We start from the raw sequence: 23,720 nt of genomic DNA, 5'->3' as shown, positions 1-23,720 counted from the left end.
TGTGATGGTCTCATGGCGTAGACAGAAAATGTGGCAAAAGGAAACAAGGAAAACCTTGAGAATCCCCCCACAAGCACTGTTCACACATGGCCGTGAGGATTCCCCGCCTGGGGCCATGTCTCATAAGCAGTTCCCTGGCGTTCCAACCAGCTGTGCTGCCCTTTCGTGTGTTCTAACTGCTGAGGACGACACTGGGGCCCGGTAAGTGTCCCTTCTCACTGGACGGTGTGGTTAAGGGGGCAGGGATTACTTCTACCTGACACGTGAGCAAACGGGCACAGACTGGGTATGGTGGCTTGGCCCTGACGTGGCAAGGAGGACAGAAGAGACAGCCCCGCGATTCTCGTCTCAAAATATTTAATTTCGTTTGAAAAGGATACATTCCCGGCTTCCCTCCCACCACGTCGCTCGGGCCCACCAGCAGTGGCACACTCGCACGCACACACGCACATAAGGCCAGTGGGCTACGCTCCGCATCTGCCCCCCGCCGGCTGGGGAGAAGGGTTTGCGCCGTGCCTCCTTCCCCAGCATGGGTGAAGGAGAGAGGGGCCTGCTGGAATGCCAGCTCCCGGGGGAGGGCGCAGAGCCCCACACACTGTCACATCACATGCACTTAGAAAAATAAAACCAAGTGGTGCTCTGGCGTCCCCAACACTGTAAGACAGCAATATCCACCTGGAAGTCATCTTTGCCATTTTCTAGAAAAATTTATTGCACTTAATTAACAGATGTTAAAGGAGCTCTGGGGCGGTGGGGCTGTGCCATGAAAACCAGGGGGCTTTGAGCCCTTTGCTCCCAGGGTCCCGGATGGAGAGCTGCCCAGCACAGAGCGGCCCTTGTCAGCTGGCCCCCACGCCTGCTACCCCACCTCCGCCTGGAGAACTGCAGACGTGCCTGCCAGGGCCACAGGAGGTCCCCCCAACCAGGGTGACGCTTACCCAGAGTCAAGGGTCACTGCTACGTGCCTTCCCCAACCTCAGGCTCCAGACAGGCAAACCCTTTGCCTTGGGTCAAGGGTAAGTTACCCAGGTCCTCCACAAGACTGCTGGCCACTGTGAAAGCTCTCCCTAAATATATATATATTCTATGTCTAGATATACGCTTATTATATGCATATTCTTGCAATATTCCAGCTCATTCATGATTTGTCTGTGCGGAGGTTGCAACTGAGGCGAAAGGGGGCGCTCAGAAAGGGATGGCCCGTCCCAGCCCACTGCAAACCCAGGGAAACCCACTTACACTGGCATCTCTCGTCTCTGGTGCTTTGCAGAGGACGTCAAAGACGTGAGGACAGGAGCCTCAGTCTTTGGCCGTCAGCCCTAAGATGGAGAGGGCCCGGCAGGGAGTCAAGGAGACTCCCAATTCCATGATGGAAACTGAGGAGGCACCATCTCTCCTGCAAGGACTAAGACACGCTTACCTGAGCACCCTTTTCCCCAGCATGTCAAACTCCACAGACCTCTCCTTCCTGTCCCCGCCGGACTCCTGACTCAAAGGGGCTCTTCTAGAAGAGGCCAGCAGCCACGCTCTTTCCAAGTGAGCACTTTGGGAAGGAACCAGACACCCACTGCCTGGGGGGGGTGGGGGGTAGGGGTGTTGGGGGCAGTGCAAGGGGCGGGCACCCAGACAGGCAGGAGGTGGGACAGAGAGAAGAGACAGCAGGCCATCACCCCACCTGCTGGAGTCGGAGAGTGGACGCCACCCAAAGACTAAATGTCCATCCCTTGGAGGGGGGCGGTGGAAACCGAGAAAACACAAACCATACACTTTCTGGCCAAAGAAAATGAAGAGCTTTTAAGCTGGTGGCTCTTCTCCCAATAACAAAATAAGAAGTGCCCTCTTGGTGGGTGGCCAGACCAGAGAGAGTGTGCCCGGGCGGGCGAGCTGCCCAAGGCAGGACACGGACATGCTGGATGCAACTGCCCTGTTGTGGTTACAAGAGTGGAAAGTGTTGACATGGTTTTCATAGAACCACGAAGTCAAAGTCGGGGGTGGGGAGGAGGTGAGGGGCACCGACGACCCTCGGCCTCAGGGACCCTTGTCAAGTCCCTGGAGAGGCAGGGGTGCAGGTCCCTGGAGGGCCGTGTGCTCCCCTGGGTGTGGTCCACGGCCAGTGGATGGCTTCCCCTGCTCTTAACATCTGTTATAAAAAGTCTTTAGGGGTCAAGGCCCAGGACGCGGAGCCACCACTTTAAATAAAACCAGTGGTGAATGCGAAAAATGTGTACCTGTCACCTCTGACCCCTCCTTACCACAGGCTGCCCGCCCTGAGCAAATAAATACACCCATCTCCAGGTGCCCAGCTGACCACAGCGAGCAGAGGGTTCCACGGATGTCCGTAACTAGTCTTCTGGGCAGAACCAAAGGATGAGTCCAGCCGGCCATGAAAGGAAGGAGCAGCTGCAAGGTGGACCCCTCCACCCACGCCTTGGCCGGGCCTGCATAGGTGGCCGTCTCCTGGGACCCGGATCAAGGAGGGGTTTCTAGCCTGTGTCTAAGTCCCAGGAGCCTGTTCTTCCACATGAGCTGGGTGGGACCCAGGGGCCCTGCCCAGGGACGCCCTCCAGGCCGCTCACACATGGGTGGATCCTGAAGCGAGAACCAGGAAGCCCTCTTCTGCTTTTTGGGGAGAGCGGGCTCGGGCATGGCCCGCACGAGAAAGCAGAGCAAGAAAAAACGGGAGCTTCTCGAGAAACATGCCCGGCTCTCCGCCCGCAGCACTGGGGGAGGGTGGGAGCGGGCTGTGGAGGCCAGTTATCTGAACACCATGCAGAAGGTGCATCCCGGCTCCAGGAAGTTAAGCTTCCAGGATGAGGGGACTTTTCTGTTAAAATCCAAGATCTGAGCTTGGTCACTGGGTTATGTAAAACAGCAGGCCCAGAGGCCCAGTCTGGTGGGACAAAAGAGACTCAGGCAGCCTCCATGAGTGCCCCGGAGAAGAGTAGATGAGCACGGTGACCAGGGCGCGGAGACCACTGCTTTGGGAGTCCCTCCCAGCAGTGGGTGGGACGCACAGAGAGCCCCTCGCCAGGGCCTCCACCTCCCAGGCCTCGAGCCACAGAGAAAAGGGGTGAGGGAGCCAGGAGCGGTGGGGTGACCTTCTGCTGTAGGCCCAGATGCAAAGGTCATCCCCGGCTGCGTAGAGACCACACCCCCATGGCCTGGTGCCCACACGGACGCTACAGAGGAGCTGGCATGTCTTTCTACCTCTGAGGAAGATGGGAACAGAGGCTTCTCTCTCTAAGACTTTCTGGGGAGGATGACAGACCCACCCTGCCTGGAAATGCACCCAGCTGCCTGAGAAGATGTAAGGGCGACAGCCATCACCACTCATTCTGCAGAGATGGGCCGGGCCTGGCCTGGCCCAGGCTGGAGAAGAGGGAGAGTCAGGGAAGCCTGGGCCTCCTGGGAGAAGAAAGCCCGTGCTCCAGAGGTCCCCTTCTGGGCCAGCTGCGACAGCCAAGGACAGAGACGAAGGCTGATTCACCGCCTCGTAGATTCTCTCAAGTCCTGCCAGGGAGGAGGCTGGCCCCCAGGGAAGTCGCCGCACAGGTCGTGTGTGATAATGAAGCTTGAACGTGAAGGCTCCGGGGCAGGTGCGCCACCATGCGCCCACGACGAGTCATAAGTCTCCACGCAGGGGTGGGTTTCGGGGGCCCTGGGCAGAGGTCTGAAGTGAGGCAGCGCCCCGGCGGGGGCGCGGGTTACAAGGGCCCGTACTTGGTCTCATACTTTGACACGATGGTCTTGCACTTGCCCACCTCCTTGCGCAGCTCCGCCACCTCCGTCCGCAGGGCCGTGTTCTCCTTCTCCAGGAAGGCCGCCCGGATGGTGATCTGGTTCTCCTTCAGGCGCCGGGCGTCCCGGGACCGCTTGGCTGCCACATTGTTCTTCTTGCGTCTCGTCCAGTACTTCTCGTCCTGTGGGGAAGGGTTTTTGGTAGGTCTCTCCTCTTTCCCATGAGAGAAAACACCCCTCCCCTCCTGCCAGCACTCCACCCCACCCACAATGATTCCTCTTTTAAGCCACATGGTGCAGCTGGGACCTGGGGACACCCAGGGGCCCCGCCCTTACACCCAGGGAGCATCATCCACAGACCCCACAGAATCCAAGTGGGACCACTGGTGGAAGGATGGGCCTTCCTTTTACCAGTGGTTTCTCTCTGCTGCTCTGACATACAGCACTGTCTGTACTCCTGCCTCATTCAGGCTGTGGCTGAGGGTCTGCACCCTGGTTCCAGTCCCCGGAGTTCACATCTTGGTTCTGCCACTTTCTAGCAGTGCAACCAAGTGAGTTCCTTAACCTCACAGTATCTCCCCACCTCGTCTTTGCAACGGGGGGTAATTACAGTAACTACCTCACAGAGTTGCCTGAGAATTAGAAGAGTTAATATGTACAAGGTGCTTATACCAATGCCTGGCTTACAGTAAGGATGCCATAAAGGTTTACCATTTTCATCGTTACTATTCTAAAAGCCTCAGAAACCTCTCAAGAGGCAGGTATGTTTATTCCCATTTTACAGATGAGGAACCTGAGGTCTGCCTGACTCCAAAGTTTAGGTGAAAAGTCCCTTTTCTGAATTTTTCACAGTGGGGAAAGGAAAAAATACAAAATCCTCCTCTCCTCCCCAATCCCGTTGTGAAGAGCCAACTCAATGGAAAAGACCCTGATGCTGGGAAAGATCGAGGGCAGAGGAGAAGGGGACAACAGAGGATGAGATGGTTGGATGGCATCATCGACTCAAAGGACCTGAGTTTGAGCAAACTCCGGGAGTTGGTGAAGGACAGGGAAGCCTGGTGTCCATGGGGTTGCAGTGAGTCAGACACAACTTAGTGACTGAACAACAACCCCCAGCCCAGCTCCTATCTATAAAACCATCAGCTTGAAGGCTGCTGGCTCATCCCTGGGATGGCAACGTACAGCTTTCTTTTGTCCTTCAAAGTGAGGGCTTGTTCAATCCCGGTTTCTGTGGCCGAGTGAGCTCTTGCCCAAGGGCTGGGCTGAAGCCAGGGAAGTAGGAGCATGGGCACAGCCGGGAACCAGAATGCAAAGAGAAGCTGCGGGGAGTCAAGCTGGGGCCAAACGCCACCCGAATGCCTTTCTTTCAACCGCAGTGGGATGTGGCCCGAAGCTCTGAATGCATGCCTTTCTCGATGTGTCCCCAAGGAGGGTGGGTCCTCCTGGAGAAATCGAATGGAAATTGGGGAAAGTCCCTTGACCCCTGAGCCCATGCTGCACATTCACTACTGCAGATGTACCAAGTTACCTTCTGCTCATCGGGGACAAAGACCTTCTTGGCCTTTTTGATCATGGGCTGGGGCTTCAGGTCCTCCTCAGCAAACTTGTGCTTCCGAGGGTTGAAGAGCTCCCCGCCGGGCACACTCGACAGGACCAGGTCGGCAGGGTCAGGATTGAAGTTCACGTCTACCTCCACGCAGTTGGGGTCGATGGGACTGGGGGTCTCCCTCTCCTTTTCCAGGGAGGATTCTGAAAGACAGAGAGGCAGGTGGTCCTGGAAAAGTCTAGACTCACTGAACAGTCAAGGCTCACATCACATACCCAGACACCTACTTGAATCTCAAGGTCGCACAAACTACTGCTGCTTGGAGGGAAGAAAAACTATAAGAGCACCTGCCCCCCATAAGCCAGACTGGCATATGTGATTCAATTCAACAACGCAAACATGGAAAGAATTCTTCCCTTTAGGAACAAAATGCTCAAAAGGAAACAGGGGCCTTCGAAAAAGACAAGATTTTCCGATTGTTTTTTCCCCCCAGAAATGTTAAGCAAAACATTAAATCATTATACCCCCTTAACTTCCTGTGGTTTCAAGTTCTGAAGTAATGAGAAACAGCTGAATCTCACCAGGAACTATAATGGTTTAGGGACACAGACTGAATAACGAAATGGCTTCCATTTCTGAATCCCTTGAGACAAATCAGTGGCTGTGCTCATTCAGTCTCATGACAACTCTGAAAGGGAGATGGGTGTTAACCTTATTTTACAGATGAGGAAACTGAGGCTTGGAGAAATGACAAGGTTTTCCTAGGGTCACATGGATGGTAAACTAAAATTTAAGTCTGGCCAAAAAAACAAAAAGCAAAACCTTGTTCAAGTATTATGTGTTATTGGGGATAAGTTATTTTTTAAAAAATCTATACCTTTGGCCTACTTGCTCAATGCTACTTATAAGAGGACACAAAACAATTATTCAGTCAATAGATATATTATTAAACACCTACTATATGCCAAGGACTGTCCTGGCAAAGACAAAGCAGTGAACAAAACAAAAATCCTTGCCTTCATGGAAAGTTATCCTATGGGAAAGAATGACGTTACAGAAAATAAATTACAAATATCCATACACAAGTGTTGGATGCCATGTGGATATTTGGGAGAAGAACATTTCAGAAAGAGTGAATACCAAGTGCATGGTCTGTGCACAGGCAAGTACTGGGAAACGAGAAGAGCAGAGGCCATTGGGCTGGAGTGACTAAGAGGGAGGAGAAACAGGATGGGAACAGAAAGCGTAGGACCTTTAATCCCAATAAAGCAGTGGTTTTCAGTCGGGAACAAGTTTGTTCTGCAGGGGACATGTGACCCTGTTAGGGTGGAGGGGCATCTAGTGGGTAGAGGCCAAGGATGCTGCTAAACATGCTGCGGTGCAAGGACAGCCCTTTCCCCAAGCCCAACAAAAACTATCTGGTCCAGATGTCAACAGTGCCACTGATTTTGACTTTCCCCTTGAGGTGAAAGAAGTCACTGGAGGGTTCTGAGCAGAGGTGTGACATGATCAGACATAGATTTTAACTGTATCATGCATGTAAACTACTTATATCCTATCAGACGGGTTAATTACAAACAGGGCTGAGTATCAGAGGAGTGGATGGCCAGGGACCAACATGGTAACTACAGGAATAAACAACCAACAGCCAAAGTACCAAAGCCTGGCAACTAGACCTCCCCTGTCCTACTGGTGGGAGTATAAATGGCAACAGCCACTTTGTATCCTATTTGGCAACATCTACAAAAAACTGACCAGGTGCAACTCAGCTTCCCTTCCAGGGAGTATTCTGAAAGACAGAGAGGCAGGTGGTCCTGAAACAATCTAGAGTGAGTCTAGGTGCAAGTCAGAATCCTTCCCATCAAATACTGGGTATCCGATGACTCAGCTGCTCTACTCCTCGGAAAACGCCCAGCAGAAAATGCATACAAAGACTCACAAAATAAGAATTTTTTAAAAAAGAAAAAAATAAGGAAAAAAAAAAAAGACTCACACACAAATGTTCATGGCAGTGCTATTAGGCATAACCTCGACCTGGAAACATCTCGTGTCCATCTGCTAAAGAGTGGGTAAAAACTGTGGTGTGGTCATGCAATACAACTTGGAGGGACTTCCCTGGTAGTCCAGTGGTTAAGACTCTGTGCTTCCACTGCAGGGGGCACAGGTTCAGTCCCTGGCGTGGAAACTAAGATCCCAAATGCCACATAGTGCAGCAAAATAAAACATGGAATACCATTCAGCAGCAAAAAAATGAACACAGCTCTGCTACAGGCAATAACACGGATGATTTTCACAGAGTTGAGGAAAGAAGCTAGTCACAAAAGAATACATACTACTTATGTCCTTTCTACACAGGAACTGAAAAACTGTTTCATTTCTACCACATGTACAACTCTTCAGTATAAATCTTACTTTATTTGTATCATTGTTTTTCTGTCAAGGAGTAGTTCATAAGTATGTTCCATAAATCTATTTTTAGTCACTGAGGCTCACATGATTTATATATTACTATAAGGCTAGCTATAGGAATCTATTAATGTGGAAGTGTAAATGTAATTAACTTATAATTACTTAAAAAGGAAGAGAATGTAATATACACCAGTTACAGACATTCATCTATAAACAAAATGAATCTCTGGTGATGGAAATATTGATGGTGATTACCTCTGGGGAGTGAGGACTGAGTGGGGTCAGGAGGAACTTCCAGAACACCGACAGTGTTCTCTGCCCTGATCGGGGGGTAGTTAGATGGGTGGGCTCACTCTCAAGATTCATCGAGCGGTACACCTATGATATGGGCACCTCTAGACACCATACTTCATTAAGAAGGTTTACTTAAATACAAAATCAGAGGGAAATTCCACCTAGGTGGCCTCAGTCAGGTATAAGAAGAGGGCTCATTTCCAGCTCTGTCCCCTACCCACACACAGAACCTGCCTTTCAGGACAACCTGACCAGCACCAAAATGAGCTGCCTTCAAACAAGAATTTGGCTGGAATCAGCTGAAGCCTCTGAAGCTGAACCATTTACAGCAAAGAAACGAGGGACAGAGGAGCGTGTTAAAAGGCAATAGAGGGATATAACCAGAAAATCCAGCGTGTGTGAAACTCTATAGGTCAAACAATTCAGCTTCCTCAACAAACAAACTGCAGAGAAATAAAAACGAAGGAAGACCCCACAGACTACAAGAGATTTAAGACACATTAACTAACTGAAATGTGTGGGTCTCATTTGGCTCCTGATTCAAGCAAACTGTAAAACAGTAACATTTATGAGACAACTTTTTGGAAATTTGAATGCTGGTGAATTTACTGTCAATTTCAGGTGTAAAACTGGTATTTCTGTTCCGTTTATTAAAAAAATCCTTATACTTTACATATACATTTGATTGAAAATAATCAGGTTAAGGGAATGCAGGAGGTTATAGAAAACAAGACTGGTTATGAGCTAATCACTATGGAAGCAGAGTGATGGTTACTGGAGGTTCTTTATAGCAGCCCTTCACTTTCATATTTGAACATTTTTCTACAATAAAAAGAAAAAAAATAGAGCATGAGAATTCCTTGGGTGCAGGTTCCCTGGGTGCCACACCAGCTCCTGGGGTCTTTCCCAGTAGACATCAGCTTATACGCCTTGAACTGAGTCTGTGGAAAGCTTCGCAAAGCCCCTGAAACAGGAACCATGCCTCCTCTGACGGGTTCACGACCCAGGGGCCTGAAAACCAACCAACTGGAGGTAAAACAGAAAAAGGACAAGATAAAGCTGGAATCCCAAAGATGGTATTGGTCCTGGCAGTGAAAATGCCTTCTTCGTGGCAGTGCCTGAGAAATACCTGGCTAAAAAGTCAGACATCCTGGGTTCAAGTGCTGCCTCCACTTCCCATCAGCTGTGTTACCCTGGGCAAGCGACCTAACTTCTGAGTTTCCTCACCTATAAAATGGGGATAACAGGGGACTTCCCTGGTGGTCCAGTGGCTAAGACTCTACACTGCCAATGCCTGGATTCGATCCCTGGTCAGGGAACTAGATCCCACATGCAATTAAGAGTTCACATGCCACAACCAAGACCCAGTGCAGCTAAATAAATAAAATGGGAATAAAAGTATCAATCTCGTAAGGAGGTTTTGTGAGGATTGTGTGTTAGTGCCTGGCACAGAATACATGTTAAATAAATGTCTGCTGTTGTTATTATTATTGCTTGAGCTTCCTATGAATCGGAGGCAAAGTGCACATGGCAGTAGAGAGCAGTACTGTGGAAAGGCAGGATGGCACTGCTATCCTGCGAAGCTTCTGACTGGGATTGCTCACTCCACTGGGCTGACCATCTGCAGCAATCAACCGACAGGAAGGCTCTGGCTGCCGCTGAGGGGATGGCTATTTTTATCTCCAGCCTTGGGGGACTGTGCTGAAAGGTGGGGGAGCAGAGGGCTTCTGCTCACAGTAGGTCCAATGGACCACGCAGCCCCTTGGGAAGTGGATCTCCTTGGATGAGGCAGGTGGCCCTGCCCGAAGGTTCATCACCAACCTGTGCTGGACACGGTTTCCGAGGGCTGAAAGACGGCGGTGGAGGAGGATGGTGGGGAGGCCGTGGAGGAGCTGGCTGACTCCTTCCCTTCTAGCTCAGCCACCGGCAGCAGCAGGTTCTGCACCAGGTGGGTGGGGCTGGCGGGGATGCCATTCTCCAGCAGGAACTCATCCAGGTCCATGTACTCCAGGTGGAAAGACTCGCCATCGTATGGGATGGTTTTGTCCCAGATGGGCGGCATGAGGGAGGCCGAGACGGCCATGGTGCTGGCTGCTGTGGCCTCGTCTTCCTCCAGCTTTTCCTTCCCCTTTTCCTTATCTGCAGACACAAAACCTGTGGTGAGACATCTCTTGAGAGAGTAACTCAACCCCAGGAGGCACGTGGTGAGTCTCGCAGGGCAGAGCCACCTCTCTCGGAATCTTGATCCATCCATGCATGCATTTACAAGAGCCCACACTATTCTCCAGTTATAACCTGGTGCTTGAACCAGGACCACTGGTCTCCTTTAGAGATGGCAGCACACCCTCATGTGCTGTACATCCATGCCTGGGCTTCCTAGGATGCTCGCCATTAGCTCTGAGGCCTGAGGTAGTCCCAGGGTTAATTCAGAATAGGCTGTAGGATTAGCATCTGCTGGAGAGAGGCTACCAGCGGGGGTTGGGGAGTGGGGAACAGGGTTTCTGGCCCTTCCTGCTACCTCAGGAAAGGGCTGACTCTTCAGGCCAAGCACTTGCTTTTTCTTCTGTCTTGTCCCCACCCTGCCTGCCACCCACTGCAGTGATGTGTGACCTTAGCAATGTCATTTAACCTCTCCCAGCTTCAGTGTCCTTCACTGTAAGTAAGGATAAAGCTCCCCTCTTCAGTGAAGACTAGAGGTAACATCTGAAAGTGCCTTGTAGAGCTCCTGGCACACCCCAGGCATTCATTATTACAGTGAGCTTGCGCAGGGATTGTGTTTGATTCATTTCTACATTGTGGGGACCAATACAGGAGCAGGTAAGACAGCAGACCTCAGGAAGATGAGTATACTGAATGAAGAAGGCTGGATTTGTAAATAGAGAGGGCCTGGAGCTGTCTTTTCGGGACCTTTTTCAGAGCAACCATTTCCAGAGACCATTTGCTTATCCCTCATTGAGCAGAGAAGACTTAAGGCAGGTTTTCTGGGAAGAAAGAGACACATGGAGCTGTGGAAGAAAGCAAGCATGCTCCCATTCAAAGCAAAACTCATCAATCAGTGGGGACATGAACCCACCTAACTGTCTCAGCCCGAAAGTTATACATGTGGATGGATATCCAAGAAAGGGAAAATTGAGGAAAAAAAAGAAAAATGTGACAAGGTTGGAAGAAAATCAGAGTGACAGGGAGGCAAATGAGGAAAGTGGGAGATAAGATCATGACAAGCTCATAATGGGTTTTCAAATTGACGGCGACAACTTTGAACTCTGGTTTCTGAAATGAAACAGAAATCAAATACCATTATGTTGGAAGTAAACCAGTCATGCATGAACTCCTAGACCTCAGACAGCCAAAAAGCAGCCTGTTGGTTCAATAAAAATGGACACACCCAGTGAGTTAAGAAGGTGGAGGTTTTGACAAACAGAATTTGGTCATGGCTACTAATACAAAGTAACCTGAATTCTTGCAACTGCCTTCTGTACCAGGCTTTGGTTTAAAACCAAACGGGAAGTAAGAAAGCCAAGCTTTGGTGTGCTGGGTGGGCCAGATGGCTTCCCTGTTCTCCTTCCCTGAGACACTGACTCTACATTCTGTTCAGAAATGACTGAGATTCCTGTTGGGTGGGGGTCATGGGGATTAAAGGAGGCAGAAGGTAGGAGACAGAAAGACAGCCATATTGGAGGACTAGTACCAAGTTCCAGGGTTTGCCTGGCCTAAGCAATTAAGCACACTGCTAATCAGTGTTTTTATAAGATGAAATTTTAATTGTAGGAGATGTTCGTCAGTGGTTACCAGTGATACAGTGTAAGGACTGGTGATGTGACCTTAAGGAAACATCCTCACCGCTCTGAGCCTCTGCTTTTTTCATCGGAGAAGTGGGGTAATACCCTATAGGATGGCTGCAGAAGACGAAATAAGATTATGTCAAGGTGCTCTGGAAGAATTCTGCAAATGTAAGGTGGAACTATTATTATGGATGATTATTATTTGGTAATCTGACAGAACCTGACAGATGTGCACACCTGTCCTGGGGCAGCCTGCCTCAGCCCCAGATTTGGAACAAAGCATTGCCTTAAAAATAAACAAAAGGGTCTGTGCATATGAGGTCCTCAAGCGGAAGGAGAGAGCCTGGCCTCACCTAATGTGCTGAAGCTATTTATAACCAGACCATGACAGCCATAGGGATGGGAGTCTCAGAACACACTCAAGAAAGGAAGCAAAATGGCATTTTTAAAAAGAAAATGAATTCCCCAAGAGTGGTAATTCACAGAAGGCCCATGCCTTCCCAAATCCCTGAACGACACCAATGGTTCTTGGAAAATCAGATCTCAGAAGATTGAAAGCATACCTCAGTGCACCTGAAACTCCACTATAGGTGGTATTCCTGCGGCTCCCTGAACCCCATGCTCTCAGACCAAAAACAATGCCAAACTTGCTTTCCACAAAAGCCCCAGGGACCTCTGTGGCCTAGGAAACAAGACAGGGCTTCCCAGGTGGCCCAATGGTAAGAATCTGCCTGCCAGTGCAGGAGACACTGGAGACCCGGTCTGATCCCTGGGTCGAGAAGATCCCCTGGAGGAGGAAATGGCAACCCACTCCAGTATTCTTGCCTGGAAAAATCCCATGGACAGAGGAGCCTGGTAGGCTACAGTCCATGTGATTCCAAAGAGTGGTGACTTGACCGAGCACACATAACAGCAAACAGGACAAAGACCAGCCCTGTGGCCTCAAAGTCTAGGGTCAGCCCCAACCAACCAGGTAAAGGGCCTCGATGGCCTCTTTCTGACCCTCATTCTACCTTCTTCCAAACCTGCCCCTCAGAAGGCACCTCCCGGCTCTTCTCCTGACACCCCTCTCCACCTCGGCAGCAGCCCTGAAACTCACTTCCAAGAAATCTCCAGTGAGGACCCAGAACCTGGGGATACTCACACGCAGGCAAGAAGGCAGGTCCTGGAGGAGGACGGCCATAAACGAAAGCAGTTCGCTACGGTATATCAGGGCATCTCAAACTTTAGCGGACTGTGGAATCACGGAAGTGGGGTGGTGCCCCTTAAAATGCAGAGTCCTGTCTCTGAAGCCGCAGATCCAGTGAAGGGTGAAGGGTGGGGCCCAGAAATGGGCATTTTAAACAAGCATCCCAAGTGATTCTGATGCAGCGGTCCCCAGGGCAAGCGCCCTGGAGCGTCACTGAAGTAGCTGCTGCGACCCCCATCAGCCTCCTCGATAAACCCTTCACGTTGCGCGTGCTCCGGACCCTCCCGGATGAACCTCCTCCCCGCGACCCCCACCCGACTGCCTCCCTCCCCCACCCTTCCCCACCAACCCCCATGTGACTCCGCCTCTCAGCTCATCCGCTACCCCTTCCTACCCGCTTTCGCCTCGCCCTCCCGTCCCCAATCCTTCCTGGCCCCATCCCCCAGGCTGGACCACTTCACCCAGACCTCCGACCTCCCCAGCCCCGCCCTTGCAGAAACCCCGCCCCCAGAAGCGCGCGGACCCCCACCCCCACCCCACCCTACCCCACCCCCCGCCGCCTCCCCTCACCGAGGCGCGTCTCGCGTGGGGGGTTCTCCATCAGCTTCTTGAGGACCAGAGGGAAGGAGCCCGGCAGGCCCCTTTCCCCGGCTGCGCGCCCCGGCCCCGGGCCAGGCCCCGCCTGCGGCTCTACAGGCGGCTTCTTTCCGCCGCCCGCGTCGGACATCGTGCCCCGCGCTCGGCTCGCGCGCGCCTCGCCTCGCCTCGCCTCCCCCGCCCGCCTGCCTGCCTGCCCGCCCCCCGAGATGGGACGGAGCCGTGCGACCCGCCGCAGCTGCCGACACGGGCAGCTACTGCGCAGGCGCGCAGCAGCGCCCCCACCCCCCGCCTCCCTCCATCCATCCCTACCCCGCGGGCGGACTGGCTCTGGCTTATTAATTTTTCATAAGGCCAGGCCAGCTTCCCCGGATGGCGGCCTTGGATTGGCCCATCCCGCGAGAGAGGGCGGGGACAGGCGCAGCCTTCCGGATTATGATTGGCTAGGCCGCCCCTGCGTAAACGCCACACGTGCGGGGCCAGGTGAGAAGCAGGGCCGCAGGCCCCGCCCCGTCCTCCTCGCTGTCACCTGATTGGCGCCTGCCCGGGCGGGGGTCTGGGGGGCCCTATCCGGCGACAGCCCCTGCCCCTCAACCCGCGCTTTCGCCTTCGCCGTAACCCCTGCCCTTCTCTTGGACCACTGTAACCGCTCTCCCCTCGCATCCCAGTCTCGTCACCTTCCGGACGCGCCACCCAGAGGAGGCGGGGCTGGCAGCGGCCATGCCGGCGGGGGTAGCCTATCAGAGAGACCCCTGGGGTCCTCGCGGCAGTTTCCCTCCTCCTCGCCGCGCCCCGCCCCGCGGGTCACGTGGAGCTGCAGCCGAGTCCCGCCGCGAGGGGAGGGGGGGGGAAGAGGAGGAAGGAGCGGAGCAGCCAATGGAGGGCTGGGGGCGGGGCCCTGGGCGGTGCACGAGGCGCAGCACGTGCGGGGCTGCGGCGGGGAGGGAAGGGGCGGGACCCTGGGGACTCTGCCCAGGGTCGTGGTACCGGGACTCACAGCGCAGCATTCGCCCCGCCTCGCCCCCACCCAGCGACCTAGAGGTTGGCTGAGGGCAGGGTTGGGGACGGCGACCTGCCCGCCCGTAGGGACGGCTGGAGCAGGCTTGGCTGCCGCTGAAGATGGTGTCAGATTCTACCCCCTGATCCCGGGTTTCTGGTGCGGGCGTGGCGGCCAGATAAACACTAGCGTGGAAAGCGCATTCTTGAGGCCGCGGGTGGAGAGAGAGTGCCCGGGCCCCGAGCCAGGGCGGGAGTACGCGCTTCCGTCCTCGCTCTTAACTAGCCTGTGACCTTGGGAAAGTCCAGTTGCTTCACTCGAGCCTGTTTCCTCTACATAAAATGTAGGGGTTGGGCTGGATAAATCTCAAGTCCTAAACAGTTCTGAAATTCTGTTTCCTGTCTAGGATCGTCCCTTCTTTTTCCTAGGGTGAGAAAAACCAAAATTCCTCCCTCTCAAAATATATGCAAATACTTCTTAGGAGTTCATTAGGAAATGGCACGTACAAATGTCAAACATGAGCGGGGAGTGGGGTTGCGGGGGGGACACACATGCGGACTCCTTCTAGGAACCTGTTCCTACAGGTCACCCGAACTTTGTACCTCTTGATAGCAGGAATCATACCCTGCCTTGAACCCAAACAATACTAGGTATTCCCTGACTGAGAGGGCAGGGACTTTGGCTTATTTGTCCCTGTGAGACCAGTGACTCTTGCCTTCCAGGAGCGAGGCTGGGGGAATGCAGGGCACAGTCCTTGATTCATAGAGTAGGTGTGTGACCACGACACCCAGCTAGCTGAAAGTTGTCAGGCTGATACAATTGGTACTGAGAGTTGAAGAAAGAGGCTGGGTGCCTGAGCAAACCTGGAAAGCAAAAGATTTGAAGGAACTCTGGATGGTGGCAGAGGACAGGTGATGGAGCCTGACTCCAAAATTCAAGTTCTCATAGCCTTACTCCTTAGACTATAATCACTTTCTGAGTCTGATATTTCCAGCCTATTGCTTCATCTCTCCAGGCTACCTTTCCTATTCTATGTCTGAGAGAGATGGGGAAGAACTGATCTTGTGAGGCTAGCATAAGCCAATTCATGTAAAATACACAATTATTTTTGTTTTGTTGTTTAGTGGCTAAGTGGTGACTCTTGTGACCCCATGGACTGTAGCCTGCCAGGCTCCTCTGTCCATGGGGTTTCCCAGGCAAGAATCCTTCTCCAGGGGATCTTCCCAATACGGGGATTGAACACATGTCTCCTTCATTGGCAGGTGGATTCTTTACCACCGAGCCACCAGGGAAGCCCTAAAATGCACAATTGCAAACCTGCAGTAAACAAGTCATTTTCATAGCTTTGCTACTGTTGATGGGTACAAATCCACTGCTCGATGTGTCCATTATCCTAGAGGCAGTGCCCATGTCAGTCTCTATTTAGTGAAAGTACTAAATTATGTACAGAGTTGTTGCAGAATTGTTGCAGAGTTGTTGCAGAGTTATGTTGCAGAGTTGTTATTAGTGGGAATTCTGTATGTGGCTAAACTAAGATATCCTTAGGATAAACTGACCTAGAGGTTTTTAGAAACAAATTTCAAAGGACAGTCCAGGGAAATTGATTAAAACATAGTATGGGGGAAAAGATGTTTGAGTTTAAAAAAGACAATGGCTAGTTTGGCCAGGGAGAGACTTATTGGATTACTGTTAAATGTATATTTTCATAGCTAATATGACATTATTGAAGAAAAAAATTTCTCAAGGAATTAGGGGAGGATTTACAGTAACAAAACAGTGGAAAGTTGTAACATTTGTTTATGACAAAGGTGGTATGTAGTATGAGATTTTAGATTTATTTTTTTTTAAGATTAAGAAAGGTTTAAAAAAATTTAAATCTACAGTTATTCAAAAAGGATAATATACACTTCATTTACCACCCAGCCTGGAGCAACAGGCAAGTGGCACTGGTAAGCAGGTTAAGAAGCTGGGTAAACAGGTTAGGGCTTTAAAACTTTGTTCTGATTTAGTCCTCTGTTCATGTACTGACACTCCCCAAGGAGGGTTTTTTCCCCCTGGATTACCGCAGGGTAAATGGTGTGTCACAGACGCCGCAGGAACGTCATTAACATGTTCTCTCTTGTGCTTACTTGCAGGCTGGGGGGGTTAGCCATGCTGCCGACTGGCAGCGTTCAACAGCACCATCAAGGAGGCGGGCACCATTGTGTTCTTGTCTTCATTCTCTGGCGGATGGGAGAAGACCCACAGAGTCCTCTCTCTGCCTCTGTCTCTTATCAGTAAAGTGGGAATAACACTGCAGCCCCTCCTCTTAGTGGAGGAAAACCTGTCAGAAGCAGTTAGCTAATTTCCACAGTGTTTCATAGTGTTCCATAGTGTAATTTCCATAGAGAGCCCTGACAAAGAAAGAAACTCTATGAAAAGAACATGTTGTTACACGGTTAAGACCTTAAAACTGTGAAGTAGCACCTTTGTATTCTAAAATATTAGGGTTTCAATGCAGCAGCTTCTTGAGGAGGGGGGGGGGGTCCTGGGGCAGCACTGACTTGCCCGGATGAGATGCAGGCCTGGATAGATACTCTCCTCAGCGGCTACCTGACCCCTCGTCCTTGGACAAGTGACTTCTGCTGCCTAAGTCTCAGGTATTTTTCTCTTGGAAACAGAAATGGATCTGCCTACCTCACAGGGTGGTTATGAGGGCTACATGTGGGAAGCAATGTCAAGTGCCAGCCTGAACGGTGTATGGCATGGATTGCGTGGGCCTCCATGCTTCCCCTTCATTCAGGTTGTGTTGGGTGAGGAGTAGGATTTTTTGGTGTGGGGGGGACAAGGTGGGTTCTAGAGTCTAAGCTACAGCAGAAAAGGGATGTGAAATGTCCATTTTCCAGAGTTGGTCTGGCTTTAAATTCTACTCTTTAGTGTTCCAGAAACTTGCTGACCACCCCAAGTTAAAATTTTAATTCAATTGAACATGTGCAGAACAAGGGCCTTTCATGAAGCTATTATACCAATTTGGGTTATTTAAACTTGAAGCTCAGAGGAGCTAAAACTCCAGCACGGGAGCCTTTGGCCTCATAATGACCTCTTTGGCGTCATAGTCAGTGTCTTGCAGGACGGTATGACCCTATCTCCTGACTTACTGCAAAATGTGACATGAGCCTGGTGTCTGCAAGAGCAGGACGATGAGAAGGCTTCCACTGAGCACTGACAAAGCCCAGTTATCTGTGTGCTTTGCGGTCTCAAATGCAGGAGAACACAAAGCTTTGTTCAGGGTAGTTACTCAGTAAATATTTGTCGGTTCACTTCGTTGTTGGTGCCGGTAGGAGGGCTAACAAAAACTTTCCAGAGCTAGGCCATGCACATTTGGAACATTATTAACATTAAATAACACTCCTTGTGTTTAATTCACAATCAAACCTAGAATAATAAATAAAGGCCGCCCTTACGGCAAGTCCTCCACCGCTGGCCTTGCCAACAACTGCTCCTCTTGAGCCCACATACCTGTGGCTGCATAGTTCTGGGCTGCGGTTTGTACCTTGGTCTCAGTGTGTTCTGGGGAGAGGTGGTGGGTGGAGGCCCTTCACCAACTCTTGCCCATCTCTCAATACTCTCAAGAGTACTTAGTTTCCTGTTTGGCTTGCATTTTGTCCACTGCCCAGCTTAGAAATATAGAATGATATCCACCCCAAGAGTACTGTTTCCAGAGAGAAGCCCTTACCTCCAGGCTCTGCAATGTCTCAACAGCCACTTTCTGAAAGCTAAGGGTTCTCCAGTGGAGGCGGTGTTGGTAGGGAGTGGGCTCTAGAGCTGGAACATGTAGGTTTGATTCCTGCTTGGACTACTTCCTGTATGACCTTGGGCAAGTTACTTAACCTCTCTGAGCCTGAGACAGAAGGGAGCAGTTCAGGCACACTGCTGAGAATAGCACTTGGGAGCATAACACGCGCTCACCTGAAGTTTATCTCTTACTACAATCCCATGTTGGGTTGTCCTGGAAACACCCCATTCCTCCCAACTGGCCATTGCCCCAAGAATAGTTGGGGGGAGGGTGGGACCTCCCCTTCAGGGAGAAGATGGCCTCACTCTTCTTTATGACCTTCAAGGCCCTGCAGGCTTTCCCCTTTTGAGTCTCTCTAACCTCACTCTTCCTTCTTTCCCACTTATTCACTTTCTGCAGCCACAATGGCCTTTTATTCCTCAGACACGTATCATTCTTGACCCAAACAGGGCCTTTGCAGGTGCTGTTCCCCCAGCCTGAGAGTTCTTGGTGTAACTGGCCCTTCCTCACCCTCCAGGCTTTGGCTCAAATGTCCCCCTCTCAGAGAGGCTGGCCCTGACCCTCCAGATTGCTGTCTCTCTCCCCACGGGAATGCAAACAGCAGGCGAGCAGGGCAGTGTTTGTCTCACTCGCTCCTGTGCCACATGTTACCAAGCACTCAGCATGATGAATGTTTAGATGACGGCGGAGGTACTTCCCTGAGACGTGGTTCTAGAAACCCCGGGGAAACCTGTGGGTAGGGAAGAGCCTGGAAGCAGGCCAAGCTGGGTTGGAGCCCCTCGACAACTGTGTGACCTTCCCATCTCTGAGAGTCAGCCTCCTGGTCTGTAGAATGGATAATCATACCTCTCTTGCAAAGCCGTTTCACAGATGGTAATGTAAAAGCACTGAGCATAGTTCCCAGCCACACCTCGGAAACAAGGGCCGTTAGAATCAGGATTCATTCCCTTAATAACGTAGCCTTGGGACAGGCCCGTTAGGATGCAAAAGCCATCTGGATTGCTGGCAGTGTCTGGCACTAGATGAGAATGAGTTTCTCACATTTCTCTGATTGGTGATGGGTGTTGGGTGGGGGGACAGGTAGAGAAGAAAGGTAAGCCCCTGACACAGGAGGTGAAGAAGAAGCTGGCCTGCGTACTGGCCCTGAGGGTAGCCAGTTCCTCTGAGTGTGTTTCCTCACCATTAGGAGATGGTAGCGGGGATTAGAGGCTTCCCAAGTGGCGTGGTGGTAAAGAATCTGCCTGCCAATGTAGAAGACACAAGGGACATGGGTTTGATCCCTGGGTTGGGAAGATCCCCTGGGGAAAGAAATAGCGACCCATTCCGGCATTCTTGCCTGGAAAATTCCATGGACAGAGGAGCCTGTTGGGCTACAGTCATCGGGTCACCAAGGGTCAGACGCGACTGAGCACAGCACAGCACAATGAGGATTAGAGATAACACATGCAATGCATGTAAGGCCACTTCTCCCTCTTCTTCCATGGAAGCAAATTTTGTAATTTCTTCCTCTGGTTCCCCCAGGCTGGGAGTGGAGGCTACCACATAGACCGTCACAGAGGCCAAGCTCAGGACAGCCCAGGCTGCTCTGAGTCCACCCTCTCTCCTGCTCAATTCCCCAAGAGGAGGTTACCCAGACCCCTGCTTCTGCCCCAGCAGGTCCCACCGAGCCAGCTCAGCTGGGCTGTCCCGCTTGGCACAGGGCTGATGGCACCGTGACCCTAGGAGCCTCAGCACGTGTTTCCATGGAGACAGCCCTGCGTGTGTGCCCACAGCCTTGCCACATCCACTTATTTCCAGGAGATTATCCACAGAAAGGAGGGAGCGAGGGTCAGACAGCAGATGTGATGTCCACGGAAGGAGCCTAACCAGGCCCAGCTGCTGTTTGTCTTTTGCAGCGAAAACAGCATGGCATTTCACAGTTAGCAAACACTTTCATCTGGGATGTGTCATTTAATCCTGGCCACAAGCCTGTGAAGCAGGTATTCTTTTCACAGAATGGGGTTGGAGAGAGGTATGTCAGGGATACCTGCTGAGTAGCCCACAGTGATTGCAGTTAGGAGCTCCTGACCTGGGGACCCTACCTGCCCAGCTCAAAGTGAAGGCCTTGTTCCACCTCTGCTGTGCTTTTACGCTCCGTGGTTCCCTGAGAAGGAGGCCTGAGTGACCAAAGCTGGCAGAAAGATGAGGTGCCGGCCTCTGAGCATAGCCAAGGAGTTGGGGACTAAAAGTGCTAACCATGTGGTTTGAGAAGCCGCGTCTTTCTGGAAGCTGGAGAAGAAAGTGGAGGGTGAGCAGTCTGGAACAGTATGCCCCCTGGGAGAGGATCCACAGGAGAAAAGGCAGGCAGGGGAGCAGGAAGAACAGTCCTTCGGGATCAGAGCCCACAGACAGAGGGGAAACTGAGTCAAGGCTTGGGGCACAGACCCACTCTCTTGCTGGACAGAGATTTCTCTGCCCACAAGAAAGCTGGTTGCCTGGGTGGCCCAGAGTGACGGGCTACCGGGTGGTGGTTGTAGCCTGAAGACAAGGAATCTGGAGTCTGGAGAAAGTCTGCTCCCCCAGGAAGTTGGAGAGGCGGTCTACACAGCCTTGGAAGGGAGGCCCAGGGGCAGCAAGAGCCAGAGGCCCCACAGTCGGGGTTCAGGGAGCATCGTTGAAACAGAAAGCAGAGAGTCTACAGGGAGAGCAGGGTCTTGTGAGAGCATGGTCTCACCATCCTCAGGACTCTCCTTGGATGTCTCCTCCTGCTGGACCCCAGGTGTGCTCTGCATGTGACCCCTGGCCCCCGTGTGAGCTGAAGCACAGGAGGCAACCGGACCACCCTCATCCTCCTCCCGAGGGGATTGAAGCCAGAGTGAGGAATGCATGTGGGGAGAGAAGCCCCTTCATCAAGAACTTTTAAAGCACAGGTTGTTCCTTGAACAGCACAGATTTGAACCATGCAGGTTCCACTTATACGTGGAGTTTTTTCACTAAACGCATACAGTACTACCCAATCTGTGGTTGACTGAATCTGAGGATGTGGAACCATGGATCCAGGGGTGACCATAAAGTTACAGGCAGGTTTTCAACTGCGAGGGGGGTTGGGCTCTAACCCCCAAGTTGTGTCAGGGTCAAGTACGCCTTTTCCATGCTGGCTGGGAATTCCCGCTTTGATGGCCTGTGCCCTGTCTTCACCAAGGTACACTGTCTCCAGGTGGATACTTTCATGAAACATTTGGAGAGTCTGGGCGCTTTGGAAAGTGGCGACGTCAGATGGAGAGCAGTATTAAGGTCTTTGTGGGGTGGACTGGCTCCCTTGAGTCTCCAACCCTCGCCCCCTCATTTTATCCACCCGTCAGCATCTCCCAATCTATCAGGGTCTCATGCTTCAGACCCCCAGTGAGAGGCCACATAGAGAAGAGACAGGAGGTGGCCTGAGACTGGTCCGTCTCCCGTGGACCAGCCCAGTGTACCAGACCCACTGTCCTCTGTCAGTTTGCCAGCTCTTGACAAAGCTCTGCCTGAGACCCTGGTGGTGGGGCGGGTTTCCCTACGCTGGGCCTGGACTTTGCCATCCACAGTGACTGATGGGGGCTTTCCACAGGGCTCTGGGGACCAGGTGGGAGCCAGCAACCAGCAGCTGCTGCCACACTTCATAAGCCTTGTTGCCCTGGTCTGAGGAGCTGCACCCTGAGTTGCCCTCAGGAACCCTTCCCTGCCCAGGTGGGAGCCGTCCCCGCAGACCCACCAGCAGCCCAGCTGCCCCCTGTGCCCGCCCTGGGCCACAGGGCCACCCTGCCTTCTCTAGCGCTCAGACCAAGAAGGGAGCCCTTCACATCCAAACGTCCCGCCTCACCTCCCCACACGAGACCTTCAGGGATGGCAAGAAAAAGTTAGCTGTGGTTCTTTTCCAGGCCAAGTTTCCAGAGGGGATGGGCTTCTCCCAGGGAGCAGCCAGGACTCTGAGTGCCGGGAGGGCAGAGACTGCCCACAGATGAGGTCCGAGGGGCCCAGAGCTCCATGAGAGAGAGCCCACAGGGGACCCTGCCACGAGCTCTGGGTGCTAGCTTCCTCTCTCAGGCGGTGTCTCCATGCTCGGAGCCTGCCACCCTCCTTTCCTGAGCCTGGCTCCCTGAGAGGCATGTCCAGGCAGGGACTGTGGTGTGCGTCCTCAGGCTTCAGAATTTGGGAGTGGGCTAAGGGTCCCATGGAAGGGGGGCCTGCGGGCCCAGCCGGGGCTACCTGGCGATGGGGTGGATCAGGTACCCGCAGGGGTGGTGAGGTGTGGAGAGGGGAGGGAGAGGCCTGAGAAAGGTCCCCTGAGGGGCCAGCTGGCACTCGGGTCAGGCTCTGGCAGCGGTGGGGGGGAGCTGGGCTCCATGAAAGGAACCCTGGGGTTTGAGCAATGAGGACCTGATGTCTCAGAACAGAATAGATGTGGGGAAATATTTGTCGGGAGGGAGTGCCCAGAGCAGGCTGGCCCCCAGAGTTCTCGTGGCTGCGGGGTTTCTCAGGCGGGGCTCGGGAGACACCTGGTGCTGGCTGCCGGCTTTGCCCCTCATCCACACCCTCCTCCACAGGCTCCCTCACCCCGTGTTTGCCTGTGGTATCCTAGGAACCGGGGCTTTCAGCCTGTGGTCCTGTTATATAACAGCTTCCATCCCGTCGCCGGGTCCAGCACCTCTGGCGAGCAGGAGCTGAAGCAGGCGCCCGGAGGCCAGCCTCTCCCCGGGGACACAGGCGGCTGGCCGCCTGAACCCACAGCTTCTGCCGGTCCCCTGCACCCCGACACGCGGAGTGGGGAATGTAATAAGCTGTCAGCATCTGGTGCGTTCCTTCAGCAGGGCCCTCTGGTCCTGTCCCAGTCCCGCGTGAGCCCCTCAGCTGTCAGTGGCCACATGCTGGCTGCAGCTTCCCAGGGCTAGCAGGCCTGGGGGGGCAGCCCCAGAGAGGCAGAGGCCCTCCCCACCGTGACCTTCTCTGCACCCCGGCCCTTCCTCACCCGGGGAAGAAGCCAAGGGCAGACCCCTGCTGAGGACCCTCCCTAGCCTGGAGATGCCTGTCTGGCCACGATGCCCGCAGCGGCTCCCACCCCTCAGGCACCTGGGCGGCCGGCCATTGCAGGCCACCTCCGCTCCTACCTGTCCTCTTCTCTGGCCAAGGCAAAGAGTGCTCGAGCAGGGACTTGAGGACCTCCGGCATGTCCATGGCAGGGGCCACTCCGATCCGGTCACAGCTCGACATGGCCCGGCGGGAGGTGCTCGCTGGGGGAGTTTAGAAGCAGCTGGAGAGGCAGGCTCGGGCCCAGGGAGAGCCGCAGGCTCTGGAGGCAGGCGGGGCGGGAGCCCGAGGCAGCCAATGGGCAGCACGGGCCCCGGCCCGCCCGTCCACCCCCGGCTCGGCCACCTGCC

At 52.9% G+C, this 23,720-nt stretch overlaps 1 protein-coding gene across 4 annotated transcripts; it reads right to left on the bottom strand.

Annotated features, from left to right (window-relative positions):
- Nucleotides 1-340: 340 nt before the first annotated feature.
- Nucleotides 341-23,720, bottom strand: TEF (TEF transcription factor, PAR bZIP family member). Of its 4 annotated transcripts, none has more exons than XM_070453418.1 (4): nt 23,451-23,720; nt 9,809-10,141; nt 5,267-5,487; nt 341-3,920 (listed from the first exon to the last, which is right to left on the bottom strand). In XM_070453418.1, the coding sequence occupies exons 1-4, from the start codon at nt 23,551-23,553 to the stop codon at nt 3,705-3,707; spliced, it is 873 nt and encodes a 290-aa protein (XP_070309519.1). In that variant the 5' UTR covers nt 23,554-23,720; the 3' UTR covers nt 341-3,704. The 4 variants fall into 4 exon arrangements, with proteins under 4 accessions (XP_070309519.1, XP_020732585.2, XP_070309518.1 ...); XM_020876926.2 differs by having other exon boundaries at nt 9,809-10,126; nt 23,451-23,717; XM_070453417.1 differs by lacking the exon at nt 23,451-23,720 and adding an exon at nt 13,529-13,810.

The sequence above is a fragment of the Odocoileus virginianus genome, chromosome 23, assembly GCF_023699985.2.
Source record: "Odocoileus virginianus isolate 20LAN1187 ecotype Illinois chromosome 23, Ovbor_1.2, whole genome shotgun sequence".
In the NCBI taxonomy this organism is placed as follows: Eukaryota; Metazoa; Chordata; class Mammalia; order Artiodactyla; family Cervidae; genus Odocoileus; species Odocoileus virginianus.
Note: the sequence above shows the minus strand (reverse complement) of the source record. Positions and strands in the feature narration are given on the sequence as shown.

Bases quoted from the DNA above. Each gene is read 5' to 3' on its own strand.
- TEF (XM_070453417.1), bottom strand. From the start codon at position 13,685: ATGTCCGACGCGGGCGGCGGAAAGAAGCCGCCTGTAGAGCCGCAGGCG. The intron at 10,142-13,528 runs GTGAGGGGAGGC...GTCTCACCACAG, and splicing joins CCCACGCGAGACGCGCCTCG to GTTTTGTGTCTGCAGATAAG. The intron at 3,921-5,266 runs GTAACTTGGTAC...CCTTCCCCACAG, and splicing joins TTGTCCCCGATGAGCAGAAG to GACGAGAAGTACTGGACGAG.